This window comes from Typopeltis vanoorti, chromosome 1, assembly GCF_054136105.1.
Source record: "Typopeltis vanoorti isolate ZY-2024b chromosome 1, IOZ_Tvanoo_1.0, whole genome shotgun sequence".
In the NCBI taxonomy this organism is placed as follows: domain Eukaryota; kingdom Metazoa; phylum Arthropoda; class Arachnida; order Uropygi; family Thelyphonidae; genus Typopeltis; species Typopeltis vanoorti.
The window spans coordinates 33,983,399-34,007,104 of record NC_143549.1 but is presented as its reverse complement, the minus strand read 5'-3'; the positions used below and the strand labels follow the sequence as shown (position 1 = coordinate 34,007,104).

At 34.5% G+C, this 23,706-nt stretch overlaps 1 protein-coding gene across 9 annotated transcripts in view; it reads left to right on the top strand.

The window, feature by feature from the left end:
- LOC150109879 (DNA-binding protein P3A2-like) overlaps window positions 1–23,706 on the top strand; it is a 343,228-nt gene that overhangs the window by 184,560 nt on the left and 134,962 nt on the right. For all 9 annotated transcript variants that reach the window (XM_090397115.1, XM_090397108.1, XM_090397155.1 and 6 more), the window contains one exon: window positions 3,297–3,446. In XM_090397115.1, the coding sequence (XP_090253241.1) occupies window positions 3,297–3,446 (150 nt within the window). The remainder of the gene's footprint in view (window positions 1–3,296; window positions 3,447–23,706) is intronic.

The window sequence follows — 23,706 nt, the reverse complement described above, 5'->3', positions numbered from 1 at the left end:
CGTCTTGTATACAGCTAATTTAGTTTTCCAACTAATTTCTCTCTTATTCCATATGAATTTATTCAATTGATTTCCCACCATACCAGCTTTGCTGATTCTGTTGTCTATTTCTATATTTAATTTACCATCTTCAGTAAAAATTGTACCTAAGTAGCTGAAATGTTTTACTTGTTCCACAGGTTCTCCATTCACAACACAGTTGACATTTTCAATGATTCTGCCTATATTCATTGTCTTTGTCTTTTTATTGCTGACCTTCATACCATATCTATTACAACAGCTATTCAATTTAGTCAGAGAATCTTGCAGACTTGTAGCAGATTGATTTAGAAGTATAACATCATCCGCATAAAGCAAAGAGCTGACATTAACATCTCCAATTTTGATATCATGTTTAATACCACTTTCCTTTATAATGTGATCCATATAGATAATGAATAACAGAGGGGATAATGTACATCCTTGTCTCATACCAAATTTAACATTAAACCATCTTCCTGTACTTCCTTCAATTCTAACTGCTGACTTACAACTCAAATAAAGACTAAGTATTGCTTGATATAATGCCCCATTGACACCATATAACTGTAGCGTATTGAATAGCTTCTCTCTTGGCACCTTGTCATATGCCTTTTCCAAATCGACAAAACTTAAATACAGATCTTTGTTATATTCCCATGCTTTCTTGACTATTTGTCGTAAAGTGAAGACCTGATCCTGACAGCCTCTATTTGGCCTGAATCCAGCTTGTTCTTCACCAAGCTTTTCTTCCACAATTCTTCTCAACCGTTTCTCAAGTATACTTGCATAGATCTTGCCAGGAACACTCAGTAGGGAAATACCTCTGTAATTCTCACATTCAGTTTTATTTTCCTTTTTATATATGGGTACTATGAGAGCTCTGCTCCAATCATCTGTAATTCATCCCTCTCTCCAGGCTTTCTGAACTATGCAGTGCAGCCACTGTAAGACTCTTATACCACCATACTTCAGCATTTCTGGTCAAATATCATCTACTCCTGCTGCCTTTCCACATTTCAAGCCTTTGATGGCTTTTTCTACTTCAAGTATGGATATGTATTTCTGACTGCATGCCTGGTCAGTGTTTTTTATCACTGTGCTGTCATCACTGCTTGTTTCATTTAGCAGTTTTTCAAAGTAATTACTCCATACTTCAAGGATATCTTTTTCTCCTGTTTTCATTTCACCTTTATCATCTCTAACTCCTTTTACAGCACTCTTTCTTCCATTCCTAAGCTTCTTCAACAACCTCCAGAATATTTTGCCACCTTCTTGATATTTATTTTCTATATTCTTGCCAAAGTCCTGCCATGACTTTTGTTTAGCTAGTTTTACACAGTGTTTAGCATTCTTGCATTTGTCTCTATATTCTCTAAGAGCACAAGCTGACTTATTTGACAGAAACTTTTGATATGCTATTTGACAGAAACTTTTGATAAACTTTTCCTTCACTGCCTCTTTAACTTCCTGTGTCCACCAGGGAGTTCTGATTTTTTTTATCCTTGCAGACAACCTCAGCACATGCCTCTCTGGCTGAATCAATCAATGTTTTCTTCAGAGTTTGCCACTGAATCTCCAAGGTTTGATTCCTGTTCTCAAACTCTTTCATTTTTTCTTCAATAATCTTTGTGTATTTTAGTCTACAGTTCACATCTGAGAGCTGCTGAACTTTTATTCGCTTTTGTACTTTCTTACATGTCATTCTTTTCAATATGAAATTCAATGTCATTCTTTTCAATATGAAATTCAATGTTGCAATGAAACACAAATGTTGCAACAGGAATGATCTCATAAAATCCTAATGGAAGAGACACATTAAGTGGTTTAATCATCATTTGTAAATTTTATTTTATTGATTGGAGTTATCTATTAAAGGAGAATTTAAATATTAATTAATGATAAATTAACAGGTGAACACTGTTGCACATTTAGTTACATCAACAACTCTCATTCAAGGAACATTTAATGTGGCTGTGTAAGACTTGAAGCTAATTCTTTTTCCTTATGGAAGAGTTTAATTTTCTTTTGCTCTTTTCCAGGCTAATGACAGAAATTTGTATTTTAATTACATGAATCCTATTCATTAAAAGTTGTAAACCTACCATATATTTTAGTAGTTCTGGTTGTCTAAAATTAGGCAATCCGGTTTCCCTGGCTAGAGTGGAAACATGGTAGTATTTTATGGTATTTCAATCTTTCAGTTAACAGATTGATCATCTCATATCAGTTAATAGGTCATTACTATCCAAAATTATTCTTGACTTTCTCTATGAGAAGACTTTCACATCAAAAGAGCTTTATTTTATATATATTTTTTAAATGATAATTCCAGTTCTGGACTAATGAATAATGGTAAAAGATCATTTATAAAGTTCAGCTGATCTCTTCATAAGGCACTAAAAGAGAGAAAAGCTTTGTAGTTATTACAGAGTGAACATGAGCACTGACACCATGTTTAATTGGAAAGGATTGCTGGAGAAAGTGCTTGGAATAAGTGAGATGAGTGATTGATATGGAAATTGGCAACATAAAGCATGTTTTCCAGATTATTTGGCAATTCTCTTTCTGTTGAATAGAGAGGTGAACTCTTGGACCACCCATGATAAAGTTTACATTTTGCTTCACACATTCATTTATTTGGGACATAATAATGTACAATCCATTATTGTACTGTACTGTGAAAATCCTTTTAATATTGTACAGTAACTTATTATTCATGTCATTGTGTATATTATAAATAATACTTTTTAAATTTGCCTTTCAAATTTTGTATAGTTTTGACTATATCCTGTATACCATTCAAAAACAGTGAATATTTAAAATTGAGAAATTATTCCAAAACTTTGCATTTTTGTCACATCTTCTTTTAGGAATGAGATATAGTGGGCTGTTACTCCATATAACTTGATTTCTTTTGTATCTAATTTTTGTATTGAAAGAGCAGTTCTTCATAATCAAAAAAGCAAAAAAAATCTTCATAATCTGTTGGGTATGTTAGTGTATGTGTGCTCTAGCCATTTTGTCTCTTTTTTTTTTACTAAGAAAATCTTCAGCTTCCAAGAGGGAAGCTGAGGATTTTACCATCTCCATATGAGACTGACCAACATAGTTGAAAAGTTCTTTTAAATGCTTTCTTGTGTTCTGCACAAGATTTGAACCAAAGGGCATCATCATTATGGAAGTGCTCTACATTTTTATTCTTAGTTTATTAACTTAATAGTTAAGTTCAGTTTTACTCTTATCATGCTTATCTTCAGACTTAGTTTATTTTACAGATAAGAAGTTGTAAGCATGTAATAATACAAGAACTTGAATCAGCCCTAGCACAGCAAGCACCACCTCAAGCTCATGATGATCCCACTCTTCATGAACTACCTCCTTTGGTAATAGATGGAATCCCTACACCTGTCGAAAAAATGACACAGGTAAATTTAATAGTATATAATGAAAGTTTAGCTGTCCCATTAATGGTTTATTAGTGAAATAATAACAAACTAATACTACACTAATTTATTATTATTTTTCTTTGTGATTTGGCTGAAATGATTTAGCTGAAGTTAATCAAAATTTAATTTTTATTTATTATTATTATTATTAAAGACAATGAATGGTACAACAACATGAAAAGTCATGCCACATGCTGCCTGAGTGTTTTCCAGTTAAACAAGTCCCTGCTATTTTCATGAGGGAACTAGAAGTGAAAAGTCAGCTATTGAAACAAACAAATTCACACTTGATAGCACAAGAATTCAAGATAGGCATCACTAACATAAGAAGTAGTACCAACAGAAAAGAAGTGGAACTGGCAGCAAATTACAGCACCATGTTAGCATAAATGGTATTTTGGAAATAAAGAAAGCAAAAACAGGCTAGACTTTAATTTAAACTGAAATATATTGATTTATTAATTGACCATATTTTAAAACATATAAAATGGCTACAAGTTTCACCAACTAAGCTGTTTTGATAGGAGTTCCATGCTTTATGTAGAAGAAGACTTCCGTTTCAAGGAAGAAATTTCAAGGAAGCTGTAGTAGTTCTCCATTCTGGAGAAAATCTGAACAGAAACCAGGGAATGATAATATCTGACATATGGAAATCTTTAATAAGATCACTCAGTTTGCCAGAATTTCATTTAACTAAAAACTACAGAACGTGCTCGCACAACAGTGACTAATACAACACGCTCCATGCGTGTAATGTTATGCGTCTGTTTAATTTTTAATTTATATGATATTCTTACTCTATTTGCTCTGTACTAGCGATTTTGAGTTTTCTTTTACTGTTATAAGCCCTGAAGAAGCCAAACAGCTCAGTTGGCGAAACTTGTAGGCATTTTATATGTTTTAAAATCTGGTCAATTAATAAATCAATATATTTCGGTTTAAATTATCTATCTATGTGACCAAATATAGTTTACAATGAACAGGCTAGACTTTCTTAAATAACAACTGGATGTTCATCCAATGATATTTAAGAAAGTCTAGCCTGTTTTTGCTTTCTTTGTTTCTATAATACCATTTATAAGTAGCTATAGTATGCAGTAACAAACACAAAGATAATTTCCTTGGAGTAGGCAATATCACGTACAGTGATTTGGACAAATATAAACATGGGGAATTGAATGATGAGATTTATTTGTGCTTAGGGTCACATAAAAGGTTATGCTAAGGAAGAGGTGGAAAAATTTTTCAAGTCATTAGAGAAGAAGCTGGTATAGGAAAAAAGTAAAAGCTGATCATTATTGGAGTAGGAAGTGAATAACAGACATATAGAAATATGTTGAGAAAATTGGAGGAAAGAGCAAAGCTAATAATAATGGTGAGTATCAGTTGGATTTCTGTTCAAGACATGATCTAGTTATCATACTATGTTCCAACATAGAGATGTGTACAATTTTATATAGAGAGAAGATACAAGGAATCAGAAAATCTCATTAACTGTATTGCTGTGGATGGCTTTATCTTCATGCTGTTTCAGAACACAAGAGTATACAGACGATTGAAATTGGAAGTGATCAATTAGTTTTCAGCAGGATAAAATTGAATTTGTTATTGAAAAGAAGAGTATTTAAGAAAGTTTCAAAAGTGAATCAAAGTTTGAACAGCTTGCAGAGATAAACTGTAGACTCATATAAACAAATGTTATTAAAGAAAAAAATGAGAGTCTGAAAATAACAACCAGGCCTTTTGAGACCTTAAAGAAAATATCGAATGATTCAGCCAGAGATTTAGGTGCTGAAGTTGTCTGCAAGGATAGAAAAAAAAATCAGAATTGTGAAGCGTTGTATTATAATTGATTATGATTATTATTTGGTAACCTCCATGGAGTCAACAAACTTATTGTGGTAGACCCACTCAACTAACAACATGTCTGTATAATGAGTTTTGAAATTATTCATACTACCTGCACTCACAATGCACTAAGCAATATATTCCACTCATTAGCAACTCTCCATGTAAAAAATCTAGTCCTCACTGCATTCTTCACCACATCTCTATACAACTTCCAGAGATGGCCTCTCATTCTTAACATCCACTCTTTTTATAATTTCTTCTGTGTTAATCTGATAGATCTGTTAACTAACTTGAAGGTCTCTATCATATCCCTTCTTTTCCTCCTATCCACCAACCTCTGTAATCCACATTCTCTCAAATGCTCTTCATAACCAGCACTACAGAATAGACTTTGGTTATTTGTCTTTGGGCTCTCTCTAGTGTTTCCAATTCACAGTGAAAACCAGGTGACCAAATCTGAGCACAATAGTCCATATATGACTTACCAATGCCTTATATGGATATAAGGTATTGGTAAGCCTTATTCCATCGCTTCCTTATCCCTATATGTCAGTGTATTTTTTTATCTTAGTAGCAATACAATGTGCAGTCTTTGCAACCCATGCAATGGGCCTGAGAACTTCAGTCCACTGTCCATCATCACTCCAAGATCCAAATCCCATCTACTTCCTGAAGTACAGTTCCATCAATACAGTATATATCCTTATATCTCTGTATCAAAAAGAGTAACACTTTGCATTTATTAACATTAAAACTGCAACCTCACTAATTTGTCGAAGCTAAACATCTATTCAAATCTTCCTGTAGAGAATAAATATGAGTACTACTTCTGATCATTCTACCTAACTTTGCATCATTGGCAAACATTTGAAGATCTCCAGTCAATCCACATGAAATATCATTAACAAACAAGTTAAAGAGTAGGGCCCAAGAACAGGATTCTGAGGCATGCCACTGATCATTTCCTTTGCTGAGACATGGCTCCATCATACGCAACTTGCTGTGCTGGTATCATTCAGAGAGCCAATCTTTGATCCATCTAACCAATATATTGTCCATTCCTATCTTCTGCAGCTTGTACACAAATCATCATGGGGTAATCTATCAAACACTTTTGTGAAGTCCAAGAATATCACTGCATATGATTCTCCCTTGTCCAACATAGGTTTCACCTTATCATAAAATATAAAAGCTGCTTGCTAAAAGCAGATTGCTAAAAGAAGACCTGCCCTTCACAAATCCATGTGACTATCAATTAAAGATACCAAGAAATTATATACTTGGCTTAATCCTTTGTCCAAGTGTAAGCAAACAAAGGTTGTACCTGAAGTATTTTCAGGACTGGGCAACTCGTATAAAGAAGCTAAGACTTCACATCACCTGCCTTAGTAATGCAAAACACATCTCCTTGCAGACATGTATAATGCTATACATTATGGGAAGGATCACTACCCAGACTGGTTTCGACCTTTATCGAGGTCTCTTCGGTGGGAGCCAGACCCAGAGGTGATACTTCCAACAAATTTCTCTAATCCAGAGTGATTTAATAATAAGGTGTGATACATTTTGGCGACTCATATATGAAAATGACTTCTGCATTACTTCAGCCTTCGTATCACCTGTGGGTCTGGCTCCCACTGAAGAGACCTCAATAAAGGGTGAAACCAGTCCTGGTAGTGACCCTTCCCATAATGCATAGCATTATACATGTCTGCAAGGAGATGTGCTTTGCATTATGGGATACTAAGGCAAGTGATGTGAAGTCTTAGCTTCTTTATACAGTTGCCCAGTCCTGAAAATATTTCAGGACTGGGCAGCTCATATAAAGTTGTCATCCAGGCACAAACTTTGTTTGCTTTCACTTGGATAAAGGATTAAGCCAAGTATATAATATCTTGATATCTTTAATTTATAGTATAACCAAATGAAAAAACTTCTGACATGTGACTATCATTGAGAATCTAATGTCAATCAACCCAATCCTTTATTCTATTTCTAACCAATTTTTCCAACACTTTGATCATGACTCCAGATATCCAGACTAGTCTATAATTGAAAACTTGTGTTCTCGAGCCATGCTTGTGGAGAGATATTATTTTGCCTTCTTTTCCCCTCCTTAGGCACCTTCCCACTGCAGGACTTTCATTAAATAACTAGGACAAGGATATGACTAACTCTTCTTTTCATATTCTTTAAAAATACATGGTAATATGTCATCCATTCTCACAGCATTATTAACATCTAACCTGAGCAACACTTGATAGATCTCAGATTCTTTCACCTTGAATTCTCCTAATTCACACCACTATGATATACACCGAAGTGTTTGTTAAATAATTCCAATATATAATTTACTATGGTTACTTTGCTAACCTAACTATCTGCCAGCATCAACATGTCATAATTATTTTTCCTTTTGTTTGCCACAAAGCAGAAAAATTCTCTTAAATTAGCTTTGACCTCACTGGCCAACCTCCTCTCATATTCCATTTTTTCTTTGTTAACCATGCTTGTCAGTTTTCTGGCCTTCACTTTATATTCTTCATGCATCTGTTCACTGCAAGCTGTTTTGTACTTCCTCCCTAACAACTGCTTTTGTAACACTGCTTGCTTGATTTCACCATTCATCCATCTCATTCCTGTTCTATTTATTCACTTAACTCTTGGTATGCAGCTATGCATTGTTGTGTTAGATACTGCCTTATCATTTCCCATGCACTGTTGATATCTTTCTTACACAATTCATCAACCCAATCACTTTCACCAACAGGTGACAGTGTTGATACCTCATTCACAGCTACATCCTGTGAGGATGTCACCAAATCTAACACTGGTAAACCCTTTTTGCTTTATCACATGCTGCTTTAAATAGTTATCTCACAGAAACTCAACAAGTTTACTCTCCTTGTTACTATATACCAGTGGTTCTTAACCTTTTCAAAGTCACGGAACCCTTTTGATTATAAGAAAAATTTGGGGTACACCAAAAGCAATAGGTTCATAAAACTAACAATAAAAATATGCACGTACTTACCTTTTATAAAAAATGGAACTTATTTTAACGATACTTGAGATTGTCAGCTTTTGCAGATTTCAGCAATATCAGGTCTAATATATGATATAGCTACCCTCATCTCTTTGTCTATATTAGTAAGTCTTTCACACTTTTTAGTTTTTATATGGGTTAAGATTGCGAAACTGAGCTCACACTGGGTATTCAGCTTGGGCAAAAACCCAAAATTCTTCAAGAGTTATTTCATTTTGAGAATACGATCCATTGACAAGATAATTAATTGTTCTTCTTGAAACGAAAATTCACAATATCATGTATTAACTGTGCCAAATGGATTTCGTATCCAGTCATAATTATGTGTATTTAAGGATGGAAAGTAACTTGAAATCTTTTCTTACAATATTGTTAATTGTTCTGTTATAACGGAAATAATTCCCTCGACATTTTTATTCAGAGTAGCCAATTACACTCAGAACTGTGTCATGTGACACCTTTCACTGGCAGAACACTTGTAACCAGTTCACGGAACACAAGTGTTCCTTGGAACACTGGTTAAGAACCACTGCTATATACTATAAAATCTGTCATGATAAGTAATTCAATAACTTATCATGCTCGATTTCAATGGTTTTGATTCAGGATATGTAAATTGTTCAATGAAATATTATTCCCTATATGTTATTGTGTTAAGCAAAAGGAAATTTTCTTTGTTACTACACATGAATCAGCAAATTTATGGTGAGATTAGCAAAGAACAAAGAGATCATGAGAGAAAAAAGTTACAGAGACTTGCAAAAGATGACATCACTGCATAAAAAGGTCAACAAGTACCAAAGACAAAGAAGTTGAAAAGTGCATGAAGATGATGTCAACACACCCGGAGGTAAGCATGTGACATGTTTGGAAAGCACGCGAATGTGAAAACAAAGGAAGCTAGATACATACAGGGTGTTCGGGATAAATTTGACATATTTATAATTAATTATATTTTTCCGTAAGTTACATGTATTAACACACACTTCTCTTCATTTAAAAGTTTGGACCCTTCTTCATTCATATACAAGATGTCAGAAAGGATGGATAGCTGGAACCCACCTGAATCATGGAAGAGAATAACTTGTATCATGATGATTCGTGCCCGCCATCAAAATAAGGATATTACGACTGCTGCCCAATGCTCCCTGAATACAGTAAAAACAATCAGGCATGAACTAGAGACTTGCAATGGTGACTACGAGGATGTAGCAAGAAGAAAGATCCCTAGCAGACGATCTGATTGCGTTCGTACAGCAGAATTCCTCGCAAATCTGCAGGAACAGGTGTTGAAGAACCCTGGCATTGGAATTCGGGCTTTGTTCGTGGAGTTGCTAACTGTAGTCAAGCCCTGGATAACAAGGGTAGCCAATGGTAGGCCGTATGTATGGCAGCAGGATTCGGCCCCTTGCCACACCTCTGGGAAAAGTCAAAAATGGTTGTCTGAAAATTTCTACGACTTCACCAGTCCAAATGTTTGGCCTCCAAACTCCCCAGACCTTAACCCCATGGATTATTTTGTATGGGGCGCAGTTGAAAAAGACACCAATCGCACTTCCAGTAATACAAAAGCCCAGTTAATGGATAAAATTAAAACAGTTTTTGCGGCCCTTCCCAGGGAGACTGTAGCATCAGCTTGTTCGAGGTTCCGAAGCAGAATTGAAGCTGTGATCGATGCTAATGGTGGTTATTTTGAGTAAATCTTGTTGATAGTATTGTAATTAACTCTGCCTGTAATATTTTTTTGTCAATTCATTAAATTTAATAGATACAAAGAAGATTTTCTTTTTCCTTACGAAACTGTCAAATTTATCCCGAACACCCTGTATAAGGCACCTCAACAATAAGCAAAATTATTACAGGATTCTCAATGTTTGCTCTTGCTTGTAATCACCATCATCTGTGGTCAGAAGAAGAAAAGAGAGGCTTCATTTGTTTGCCTTCAGGATTCTCAAGCTCATATTTGAAGATTTCAATCATTCGTGATCGAAAGGAATAGAAGAGAAGTTTTGGCTATCATCTACATGGATCACCTACATGAAGGGGGACATTGTGACAAGATGTTAGGAAGTCAGAAATCAACACAGTGAATGAAAGAAAGGTCAGGAAGATTCCTATAGAACATTTGATTAATGCAAATTGTGAAGGAGAAACTTGTAACTATATTTCTGAAAATATGTGTGGAATGTACATGAATCTATTGTATGTAATGTGTCATTGGGATATTGTATAGAAATTAGTTAATTAGACTAGACCAGTGTGTTTGTGTGTGTCTCATGATCATATGAATATGATGTTATGTTTAGGTGTTGTGATAATTCAGAATCAAAGTTTAGAGGAATGAGGAATTTGTATTTATCTAATGTGTATACTGTAAATATTCTTTGGATCTTAATAAATAGTTTGTAAACAACACACTGAACTGTGAGGTGCCAATGCACTATCTCCAAACAAATTTCAGATCTGTGTGCAAGTAATATGTATGATCTTATGTAATCACCACTACTGACTAAATGATAAATTAAGTTAAAGTGGGGGAATACGAATATGATTTCTGATCCCTGCATTTTCTTTGAATAATATCTTTTACCCTCATTTTCAATACATAGTCTAGCTGGTGCAGTCGATAAACAAAAATTAATTTGCTAGACTATAGAGTGTGGGAGATAAGACATAGCATAAACATATATTTATGTATATATATGTACACATATATGTAATACGTGTACAAATTTTACAACACTATCTCTTCTTTCAAATTCACATTCCTATAATTTAAATCTCCCATTAGGATCATCTTTTTATTGGCCCAGCTAATTTGGCTAAACATTTTACAGTCAAGATTCTCCATATTCCCTGACCTATAACAGCATCCTGTTAGATATACTATTCTATTGATCTCAACTATGGAGAAGAAAAAAGTATATTAAAAGTTCCTGACAAGTAAATCATCTTGTGCTTTGATAGAACACAGAGAAAAATGTAAGAAAGCGAAGGCATGTAGTAAACTAGCTAAACAAAAGTCATAGGAAGATTTTGGTAAGAACACAGAAAATAAATATCAGAAAGGTGATATTTTTTTCTTGGGGTTATTGAAAGAAAACTTAGAAATAGAGGAATGATTACTGTATTTGGATAAGTGCTAGATCAACATAATAGGCATAATTGACAAAGAGGACAAAAACATGTAAAATCTTTCTAAGCAACAAATACGAAATGTTATCAGGCAATAACAATCAGGGAAAAGAGAGAGTAGCTATATTATTCGACAATAAATATGAGAATAATCTTCTTGAATAGCTGGCAATATCAAGTAGATATTGCCTGCTATTCAAGGAAAAAATGGGAGAATTTTTTGAGGCATTAGAGAATGATGAGGAGAAGGCAGCTGACACAATGAAAAAGGAAAAGTTTGTCTTTGTTGAAGATCTAAACAGCAGAGTAGGAAATGATTACCAGAGATATAGAAATATTTTGCAAATATTTGGAGAAAAGTGCAAAGCTAATAATAATGGTAAATGCCTGCTGGATTTCTGTTCAGAACATGGATTAGTTATTACTAACACCATGTTCCAACATAAAAATGTGCACAAATTCACTTGAAGAGAAGATGCAAGAAATAAGAAAAGTCTCATTGACTATATTATAGTTGATAGTAATGTTTTCCTTCTAGTTCAGGATACAAGAGCATACAGGCGATTTGAAACAGGACGTGATCACCTTTTAGTTTTGAGCAGGATAAAATTGAATTTCATATTGAAAAGAAGAATGTGTAAGAAAGTTTTAAAACAAATTAAAGTTGAGTAGCTTTCAGAGGTGAAATGTAGACTCAAATATACAAACATCATTGAAACAAAAATGAATGAGTTTTTGTAAAACAAAAGCCAAACCCCTGGAGATTCACCAGCAAACTCGGTAGAAAACATAGATTCAACCAGAGAGGCATGTGGTGAGTTTGGACTCAGACCATAGAAAGATTTGGAGAGAATCATGTTATTGCTTTTGATATTTCTAAGGCATTTGATTGTATCTGGCACTGAAGCCTCCTAAAAAAAAAGCTGCCATTTTATGGCCTCCCTATTACACTCTGTGATTGGATTGCTAACTTCCTCACTGGTTGCTCATTGTGTGCCATGGTGGATGGCTTCTTCTCATCAGATTTTGTTATCAATGCTGGAGTGCCTCAGGCTTCTGTGCTCTCACCCATGCTCTTTCTCCTTCACATCAACAATCTCCTTTTTCTGATTTCATATCCTATTCACAGCTTTGTCAATGATAGTACTCTTCATTCCTCTTTCTCATATGATAAACCTTGCAGTACTGTAATGTTAGATGCCTCAAGATCTTCCATAATCAGAAACTTGAACACTGACCTCAGCATCTTGAAACGGGATGAAGAAACTTAGTAAATTTCAGTGCTAAAAAAAAATACGCTTCCTATATTACCCGCAATAAAAATTCTATCCCATACCCTCTCAATTTTGATAATGTTCCAGTTTCCTTTCAAGATCAGCTTTATTTTCTTGGGTTGACTGTCTCATCCAGTTTATCCTGGTACAAACATAGTACTTACATAGCCTACTTGGTATCAAAACAGTTTTATGTTCTTTTCTGTTCTAAACATTATTTCTCTTCCTCTCAACTCTTTAAGTTTTGAGTACTGTTCCCACATTTGGGATGGAAAATCCAAGACCTCTCTAAGAATTCTTGATGATATTCAGAAGAGGACAATCTGCTTAATAGATTACCCTTCCCTCACAGACTCCCTTCAGTCATTTTATCATAAGTTCTCTGTTTTAGCATCATGCCTGTATTATAGGTACTTTTAAGGGCATTGCTCCTCCGAATTGGCTGCTACCATTCCTGCACTTTCTTCTAACCATAGAAAAATTAGAGCAGCCACTGGCCAACATCCATACACTGTCCAGCTTTGAACACACCAAAATAACTTTTCATCAGCTTTCTTCATTCTATCCACCTCTGTTCTTTGCAACAATCTCCCCTATACTGTTTTTCCCACTGAATACAACCTCTCACTAATTAAGAAACATATCAACAGAGTACATTTTTCTCCTTAATCACTTCTCACACATGGACCATACTGTTATAGGTCTTGTGAACTTTCATGTGCGAGGCCAACATTAAAAAAAAAAAAAAAAAAAAGGATAGAAAAATCAGAACTCCATGCTGAACTCAGTTAAACAGAAGTTAAAAAGGCAGTCAAGGAGAATAAGAAAGCTTATCGAAAGATCCTGGCAAATAAGTCAGCTTCTGTTCTTAGAGAATATAGAAAAAAAAATGTAAGAAAGTGAAGTACTGTGTTAAACTAGCTAAACACAACCCATGGGAAGACTTTGTTAAAAACATCATCATCATCAAATTCCTGACATGTACCCTCAAGGGGTGTACAGCATATGAGAGTACTACATGAAAAATTTACATCATTACCAACTTCCTATCTACAATTTTCCTCCAAATCAGACTGTTACTTGTCAAGACTCCAACATTATCAGAACTTATATTTCTATCGTCTAAGCCGCTTTGTACTGTATCAATCCACCTATATCTCAGTCTTCCTCTGGGTCGTTTTCCTGCCAACCTGGCAGAGAACACCTGTTTTGCTAATCTTTCTTCGCCTATTCTATTAAGTGACCATACCACCTGAGATTAGCTCTACTAACACATTCCTAGATGCTAACAATGTCAAGTTCTTTCCTAATATCTTCTTTTTTAATATGATATCGCCATTGATGCAATCTCTTCACGCCTCTAATCTTTCTGACGACTCTCATATCTGCGGTCTCTAGTCTTTGGTCCAGTGTTTTATTTCTAACCCAGTTCTCATATCCATAAGTTAAAATTGGTTTGAACACTGTCTTATATACAGCTAATTTAGTGTTTTGACTAATTTTACCTACTAATTTTATCAAGTGAATGAATTTATCAAATTTATTCAGTTGACTTCCTACCATGCCAGCTTTGTTGATTCTGTTGTCTATTTCCATGTTTAATTTACCATCTTCATTAAAAATCGTGCCTAAGTAGCTGAAATGTCTTACTTGTTCCACAGGTTCTCCTTTCCAAACACAGTTGACATTTTCAACGATATTGATCAATTTAGTCAGGGAATCTTGCAAACTTGTAGCAGATTTATTTAGAAGTATAACATCGTCTGCATAAAGCAAAGAGCTGAAATTAACATCTCCAATTCTGATATCATGTTTAATGCCACTTTCCTTCATAATGTGATCCATATAGATAATGAATAACAGAGGGGATAATGTACATCCTTGTCTCACACCAAATTCAACATTAAACCATCTTCCTGTACTTCCTTCAGTTCTAACTGCTGACTTGCAAATCAAATAAAGACTAAGCTTGATATAATGCCCCATTGACACCATATAACTGTAGTGTATTGAATCGTTTCTCTCTTGGCACTTTGTTGTATGCCTTTTCCAGATCGACAAAACTTAAATACAGATCTTTGTTATATTCCCATGCTTTCTCAACTATTTGTCATAAAGTGAAGATCTGATTCTGACAGCCTCTATTTGGCCTGAATCCAGCTTGTTTTTCACCAAGCGTTTCTCAAGTATACTGGCATAAATCTTGCTCGGAACGCTCAGTAGGGAGACCTCTGTAATTCTCACATCAGTTTTATATCCCTTTTTATATATGGGTACTATTAGAGCTCTATTCCAATCATCAGGAATTCGTCCCTCTGTCCAGGCTTTCTGAACTATGCATTGCAGCTACTGTAAGACTTTTATGCTACCATACTTCAGCATTTCTGGTCTAATATCATCTACTCCTGCTGCCTTTTCACGTTTCAAGCCTTTGATAGCTTCAACAACCTCCAGAATACCTTACCACCTTCTTGATATTTATTTTCTATGTTCTTGCCAAAGTCCTCCCATGACTTTTGTTTAACTAGTTTTACACAGTGTTTAGCTTTCTTATATTTGTCTCTGTATTCTGTAAGAGTAAAAGCTGACTTATTTGCCAGGAACTTTTGATATGCTTTCTTCTTTTCCTTCACTGCCTCTTTAACTTCCTGTGTCCACCAGGAGTTCTGATTTTTTTATCCTTGCACACAACCTCACCACATGCCTCTCTGGCTGAATCAATCAGGGTTCTCTTCAAGGTTTGCCACTGAATCTCCAAGGTTTGGTTCTTGTTCTCAAACTCTTTCATTTTTTCTCCAAGAATCTTTGTGTATTTTAGTCTACAGTTCACATAGGCGAGCTGCTCAACTTTTATTCGCTTTAAAACTTTCTTACATGTCATTCTTTTCAGTATGAAATTCAATTTTATCCTGCTCAAGACTAAATAGTGATCACTTCCAATTTCAAATCCTCTCTACAGTCTGGTGACCTGCACCAAGGAGAAAACATCACTATCAACAATGACATAGTCAATGAGACTTTTCTTATTCCTTGCTTCTTCTCTCCATGTGAATTTGTGCAGATTTTTATGTTGGAACATGGTGTTAGTAATAACCAGTCCATGTCCTGAGCAGAAATCCAACAGGTACTTGCTATTGTTATTAGCTTTGCTCTTTTCTCCAAATTTTCCCAAAATATTTTCGCATGTCTCACAATCATTTCCTACTCTGCTATTTAGCTCCCCAACAAGGACCAACTTTTCCTTTTTCATTGTGTTGGTTGCTTTTTCTAAAGCATCAAAAAATTCCTCCACTTCTACCTTAGTAGAGCCTTCTGTGGGACCATAGGCACAAATAAGTCACATTGTCCAGTTCCCCATTCTGATATTTGCCCACATCATTCTACTTGAGACTGCCTGCCATTCAAGAAGATTAGCCTCATATTTAGTGTTGAATACTATGGCTACCCTCTTCTTTTCCTTGATTATCATTGCCTGAATATAACATTTTGTATTTATTGATCAGAGAGATCTCACCAGTTTTTGTCATTTTTGTTTCAGTCACTCCTATTATGTCGATCTGGTACTTATCTAATTCTTCAGCTAGCTCTATATCTTTGCCATTCAAGCTTCTTATGTTGATAGTACTTATCTCTAACTCTGGTGATGTTGAGTTGGGGTGTGCTTTCAGATTTGTTATGTTAACATTTATTTGTTATGTTTAAGTTTTGTTATGTTCCATGTTAAAAACATGGAAAATAAATATCAGGAAGGTAGCAAAATACTCATGAAATTATTGAAAAAGCTTAGAAATGGAAGAAAAGTGCTATAAAAGGAATCCAGGATGATGAAGGTGACATGAAAACTGAAGATAAAGATATTCTAGATGTTTGGAGTAATTACTTTGAAGATCTGCTAAATGAAACAAACAACATAGGCACAGTGGTAGAAAAATTCCAACAGGAATGCAGTCAAGAATGAATATTCATACTTGAAGTAGAAAAAGTCATGAAAAAACACAAAATGTGAGAAGGCAGCTTGGATAGATGAAATTCGACCAAAAATGCTCAAATATGAAGGTATAAAGGCTTTACAGTGATTGCGTCGCATAATTCAGAAGCCCCTGTCAGAGGATCAAATTCCAGATGATTGTAGCAGAGCTATTTTAGTACCCATCTATAAAAAGGGAAACAAAACTGAGTCTGAGAATTATAGAAGTATTTCCCTACTGAGTATTCGTTTAAAAATTTATGCAAGTATACCTGAGAAATGGCTGAGGAAATTGTGGAGGAGAAGCTTGGAGAAGAACAAGCTGGATTCAAGCCAAATGAAGGGTGTTAAGATCAGATTTTCACTTTGGCTCTTCGTTCAGAAATCTTGGGAATCCAACAAGGATCTCTATTTACGTTTCATGAATCTTAAAAAGGCACATGACAATTGGTAATGTTAATCTTAGCTTTTTACTTTATGCAGATGATGTTATACTTCTTAATAAATCCAGTACATGTCTGCAAGATTCCCTGGCTAAATTGAATAACTGTTGTTATAAATTTGGTATGAGAGCCATCAATAATAAAAAGACAAAGACAATGAAAATAGACAGAAACATTGAAAACATCAACTTATCCTATATTAATTTATAGAACAAGTAAAACATTTCAGTTATTCAGATGCAATTTTTAGTGAAGATGGTAATTAAATATGGAAGCAGACAACAGAATTAGTAAGGTTTGTATTGTAAGAAATCAGCTGAATAAATTTATATGAATAAGAAAGAAATTAGTCAAAACTCTTAATTAGCTGTATACAAGACAGTGTTCAAACCAATTTTAAGTTCTGTATCTGAGAACTGGGCTAAAAATAAAACACTTGATAAAAGACTAAAGACTGCAGATATGAGAGTTCTGAGAAAGATTATTGCAGTGAACAGATGGTCAATGGCAATATCATATTAAAAATGAGGATATTAGGAAAGAACTTGCTATTGTTAGCATTCAGGAATGCGCTAGGTAGTATGGTCACTTAAACAGAATGGGAGAGGAAAGATTAGCAAAACAAGTGTGCTTTGCCAGATTAGAAGGAAAAAGATCAATAGTGAGACCAAGATGTAGAGGGATTGATACAGTAAAAAGTGCCTTAAAAAGACAGAAATATAAGATCTGATAATGTTGTCATCTTGACAGATAATAGATTAATTTGGAAGAAAATTGTTGATAGTTGAAGTTTATAATGGCATAACTTTTTCATGTAATACCACCATAATTTTCCTATACCCCCTCTCCCCCACCCAAAGGATACATAACAGGAATTTAATGATGATGACTATATTTTTGTGCAATGTAAGGAACAGGTTCCTTTCCAATCAGTTTGGTATAGAATGTTGTTAGGAGTATGATCAGAGGCGCCTGATTAACCAAAATTGCTAAATTTGATGTGCCGTTTATGTTCTTTTTATGGATTGGAATTGTGTGTCCAATTTCACTAATATAAGGCAAGTTAAAAATAAAGCACTGAATTCAGTAACTTCAGGTTGGGCTAGGAGGAATAATCATCAGAGGAGTTGAATATGTTTTATAATTTTGTAGGTGGTTTATAAGTAGCATTAAAGTTGTAATAGTCTAACAGATAATAGGATTCTATTATTGATGTAGTTTTAATTTTATGTCAGAAGTCAGACTAGTAGGATTAACAGTTGACCAAATTAGTGTGACTTTTTGCTTAATATTTGTGTAATGTAGCTTGTCTCTTTATATGTATACTCTTGATGATGACCTTGATATGAAGAACAATATGTGTGATGATTATTCTATTAATTAAAATTGGATTTATTAATTAAAATTATTTATTAATTAAAATCAGAGATATTCAGTCAGTTCTTTACTTTAGGCAAATAATATTATACTCTTAAATAAATCCAGCTGAATCTGCAGGACACAGTAAATAAATTGAATAACTGCTATAATAAATTTATGAAAAGGAATAATAATAAAACAAAGACTATGAAAATGTACAGAATTGAAATCATCAGCTGCATTCAAGGAGAAATTTATTGGAGAAGTAAAACATTTCAGCTATTTAGGCACAATTTTTAGTAAAAATGGCAAATTAAATATGGAAATAGACAACAAATTAGTAAAGCTGGTATGGTAGAAAGCTAGCTGAATATATTTATATGGAATATTGCCTTTATAAGTCTTTGATAAGACCATACCTGGATTATTGTGTGTGGATTTGGTCTCTTGGATTCCAAGGGGATAAAGAAGCTGTGGGAATGCAAAGAAGAGTTACAAAGATTATATCTCGATTATGGAATTTAGATTACAAGGACAGATTGCAAGGTATGTGGATTACAGACTCTGGTTAACACGAGAAAGAGGGGTGATATGATAGAGGTCTATAAACTTTTGAATGGGTATTATAGAATAGCGTCTGATGAAATTTTTCATTATATGAGAGGTGGGGAGAGAACATGAGGGCATCCATGAAAGTTAAGTTTGTTCACAGTCAAGAAAGGGGTAAGAGCCAGATTTTTCTCTTATAGTGCAGTGAATGAGTGAAATAGTTTGCCTTTAGGGGTAGTGAGTGCATCTAGTGTGAATGAATTTAAGGGAAGGTATAACAGTTGGTTTGGGTGATTTATAGCCTCCCTCGATGAGCCCTTGACTCCCTGGAAGTCTCAGATGATAATAATAATATACTAAGATTAAAATGATTAAATTTAATGATGATGGTTATTGAACACTGAAGTAGATTATAGGCTAAAATTACGTTGTATTATTATTGTTATAGTTGTTTTAAACAAAGATAAAATTCTTAATGAAGTGAAAAGTGCCAAACTAGTTAATGCTACAGTATCTGTAAATGTGACAACCGTATTGCCGAAATGGAAAAACTTTAATGGTGTGGATTAATGACAGAACTGGTTGGCATGTTCCCTTAAGCAAAACTATTCAGAATAACTTCAATGTTTGTTTGCTAAAATTATTCTAAATATTCTAAATTTTTCATTTGCCTATCTGACGTAAATTTAATGTTTTATTTACATACATAATATGACTGTTTATAAACATTATTAAACCATTACTTAGATGATAATAATAATAATGAGAGAGATATTAGGAATTAACTTGACATTTCAGCATTCAGAAGTGTGTGAGTAGAGCTATTCAGAGGTGATATGGTCTCTTAGAAATGAAGAAGAGATGTTAGCAAATGAATGTTTTTTGGCAAATGGCAGGGAAAAAGACCTAGAGGAAGTCCAAGATCTAGGTAGAATAAGGCAGTAAGAAGTGCCTTAAAAGATCAAAAAATAATATCTGATAATATTGTAGTTCTGACAAATTAATTTGGAAGAAAATTGTCAGTGGGAAGTAATGATGTAACCTTTTTATGTAAGACAACTCTCATAGTGTACTGTACACCTGATAAGCGCACATATCAGGAATTAGATGATGAACGATCCATCTTTTTTGTTAATAGTTGATAACATGAATTTTTTTTTGTCTGCTGCTAACTCACATACAGTTTCCAATTGAAAATTACAGATTTTTTTTTACATAATTCAGATTTTACATTGGTCATTTTTAAGTAATAATTACATTTGCCATTATGATAATTTTTTATCCTTATGCACCTCCAATGTGCAATAGAAGAACATCAGTATATTGCTTCCTTTAATTTGAAAGAACCTGAATTTGATTCTCATCATGATGAGAGAAATCTTTATAGGGCTTTTTCAGAAAAAGTTAAAGGCAAGTTAGCCAATCTCATATGGACATAAATATGTTTTTTTCACTTAAATATAAAGAGCCAATAGGCTTCATTTCGGCAATATAAACATTATTTAAATTAAGGGGATATGGGTAGTAACTTTTTGGGGCACTTTTATAGGTTTATAGTAACTTAATGGGGCACCTTTTGACAACTCATATAGCATAGTATATAAGTTCTTTTTGCTATATCCTTTGGTATTAATTTGGTCTAGCTACTCACTGATGAAGCCTCAATAAAGGCTGAAACCAGTCTGGGTAGTGACCTCCCACCATAATGTAATAACAGCATACATTTCCTAGGATATGTGTTTTTACATTATGGAAAATACCAAGAGTGGTAATCAGAGCTTTACTACCTTTGCTGCAAGTTGCCAGAGTTTGTACTACATACTGGGACTACTTGCATTAGCTCACGCTAGTAATCGCCGATACTTTTATGGTTTATTATACTATATTTGGCATGAAACTCTGATTCCAATCTTTGAGTTTCTTATTCGGTTTTAAAACAATGTGGGATTTATCATCATCATCAAATTCATGCCATGTACCCTCAAGGGGTGTACAGGATATGATAGTACTACATGAAAAAAATTACATCATTACTAACTTCCTATCTACAATGTTCCTCCAAATCAGTCTGTTACTTGTCAAGACTCCAACATTATCAGATCTTATATTTCTATCGTCTAAGGCACTTTGTACTGTATCAATCCACCTATATCTTGGTCTTCCTCTGGGTCGTTTTGCTGCCAACCTGGCAGAGAACACTTGTTTTGCTAATCATTCTTCGCCCATTCTGTTAAAGTGACCATACCACCTGAGATTAGCTCTGCTAATGCATTCCTGGATACTGACAATGTCAAGTTCTTTCCTAATATCCTCGTTTTTAATATGATATTGCCATTGATGCCATCTGTTCATGTCTATATTCTTTCTCAGGATTCTCATATCTGCGGTCTCAAGTCTTTGGTCAAGTGTTTTACTTCTGACCCTGTTCTCAGATCCATAAGTTAAAACTGGTTTGAACACTGTCTTGTATACAGCTAATTTAGTGTTCCGACTAATTTCTCTCTTATTCCATATGAATTTATTCAATTGACTTCCCACCATACCAGCTTTGATGATTCTGTTGTCCATTTCTATATTTAATTCACCATCTTCACTAAAAATCGTGCCTAAGTAGCTGAAATGTTTTACTTGTTCCACAGGTTCTCCGTTCACAACACAGTTGACATTTTCAATGATTCTGCCTATTTTCATTGTCTTTGTCTTTTTATTGCTGACCGTCATACCATATCTGTTACAACAGTTATTCAATTTAATCATAGAATCTTGGAGACTTGTAACGGATTTATTTAGAAGTATAACATCATCAGCATAAAGCAAAGAGCTGACATTAACATCTCCAATTTTGATATCATGTTTAATACCACTTTCCTTCATAATGTGATCCATATAGATAATGAATAACAGAGGGGGTTAGTGTACAACCTTGTCTCACACCAGATTTAACATTAAACTATCTTCCTGTACTTCCTTCAGTTCTGACTTCAACTGCTGACTTACAACTCAAATAAAGACTAAGTATTGCTTGATATAATGCCCCATTGACACCATATAACTGTAGCGTATTGAATAGCTTTTCTCTTGGCATCTTCTCATATGCCTTTTCCAAATCGACAAAACTTAAATACAGATCTTTGTCATATTCCCATGCTTTCTTGACTATTTGTAATAAAGTGAAGATCTGATCCTAACAGCCTCTATTTGGCCTGAATCCAGCTTGTTCTTCACCAAGCTTTTCTTCCACAATTCTTCTCAACCATTTCTCAAGTATACTTGCATAGATCTTGCCAGGAACACTCAGCAGGGAAATACCTCTGTAATTCTCACATTCAGTTTTATTTCCCTTTTTATATATGGATACTGTGAGAGCTCTACTCCAATCATTGGGAATTCGTCCCTCTGTCCAGGCTTTCTGAACTGTGCAGTGCAGCCACTGTAAGACTCTTATGCCACCATACTTCAGCATTTCTGGTCGAATATCATATACTCCTGCTGCCTTTCTACATTTCAAGCCTTTGATGGCTTTTTCTACTTCAAGTATGGATATGTATTTCTGACTGCATGCCTGGTCAGTGTTTTTTACCACTGTGCTATCATCACTGCTTGTTTCATTTAGCAGTTTTTCAAGGTAATTACTCCATACTTCAAGGATATCATTTTCTCCTGTTTTCATGTCACCTTTATCATCGCTAACTCTTTTTACAGCACTCTTTCCTACATTCCTAAGCTTCAACAACCTCCCGAATATTTTCCCACCTTCTTGATATTTATTTTCTATATTCTTGCCAAAGTCCTCCCATGACTTTTGTTTAGCTAGTTTTACACAGTGTTTAGCATTCTTGCATTTGTCTCTGTATTCTCTAAGAGCACAAGCTGACTTATTTGACAGGAACTTTTGATATGCTTTCTTCTTTCCTTCACTGCCTCTTTAACTTCCTGTGTCCACCAGGGAGTTCTGATTTTTTTATCCTTGCAGACAACCTCACCACATGCCTCTCTGGCAGAATCAATCAATGTTTTCTTCAGAGTTTGCGACTGAATCTGCAAGGTTTGATTCCTGTTCTCAAACTCTTGCATTTTTTTCTTCAATAATCTTTGTGTATTTTAGTCTACAGTTCACATCTGAGAGCTGCTCAACTTTTATTCGCTTTAAAACTTTCTTACATGTTATTCTTTTCAATATGAAATTCAATTTTATCCTGCTCAAGACTAAATAGTGATCACTTCCAATTTGAAATCCTCTGTACACTCTGGTGTCCTGCACCAGGGAGAAAACATCACTATCAACAATAACATAGTCAATGAGACTTTTCTTATTCCTTGCCTCTTCTCTCCATGTGAATTTGTGCACATTTTTATGTTGGAACATGGTGTTAGTAATAACCAGTCCATGTCCTGAGCAGAAATCCAACAGATATTTGCTATTATTATTAGCTTTGCTCTTTTCTCCAAATTTTCCCAAAATATTTTTGTATGTCTCACACTCATTTCCTACTCTGCTATTTAGATCCCCAACAAGGACTAAGTTTTCCTTTTTCATTGTGTCAGTTGCTTTTTCTAAAGCCTCAAAAAATTCTTAATGTACAAAATAAGTACAAAAGGCACAAATAAGTCTTAA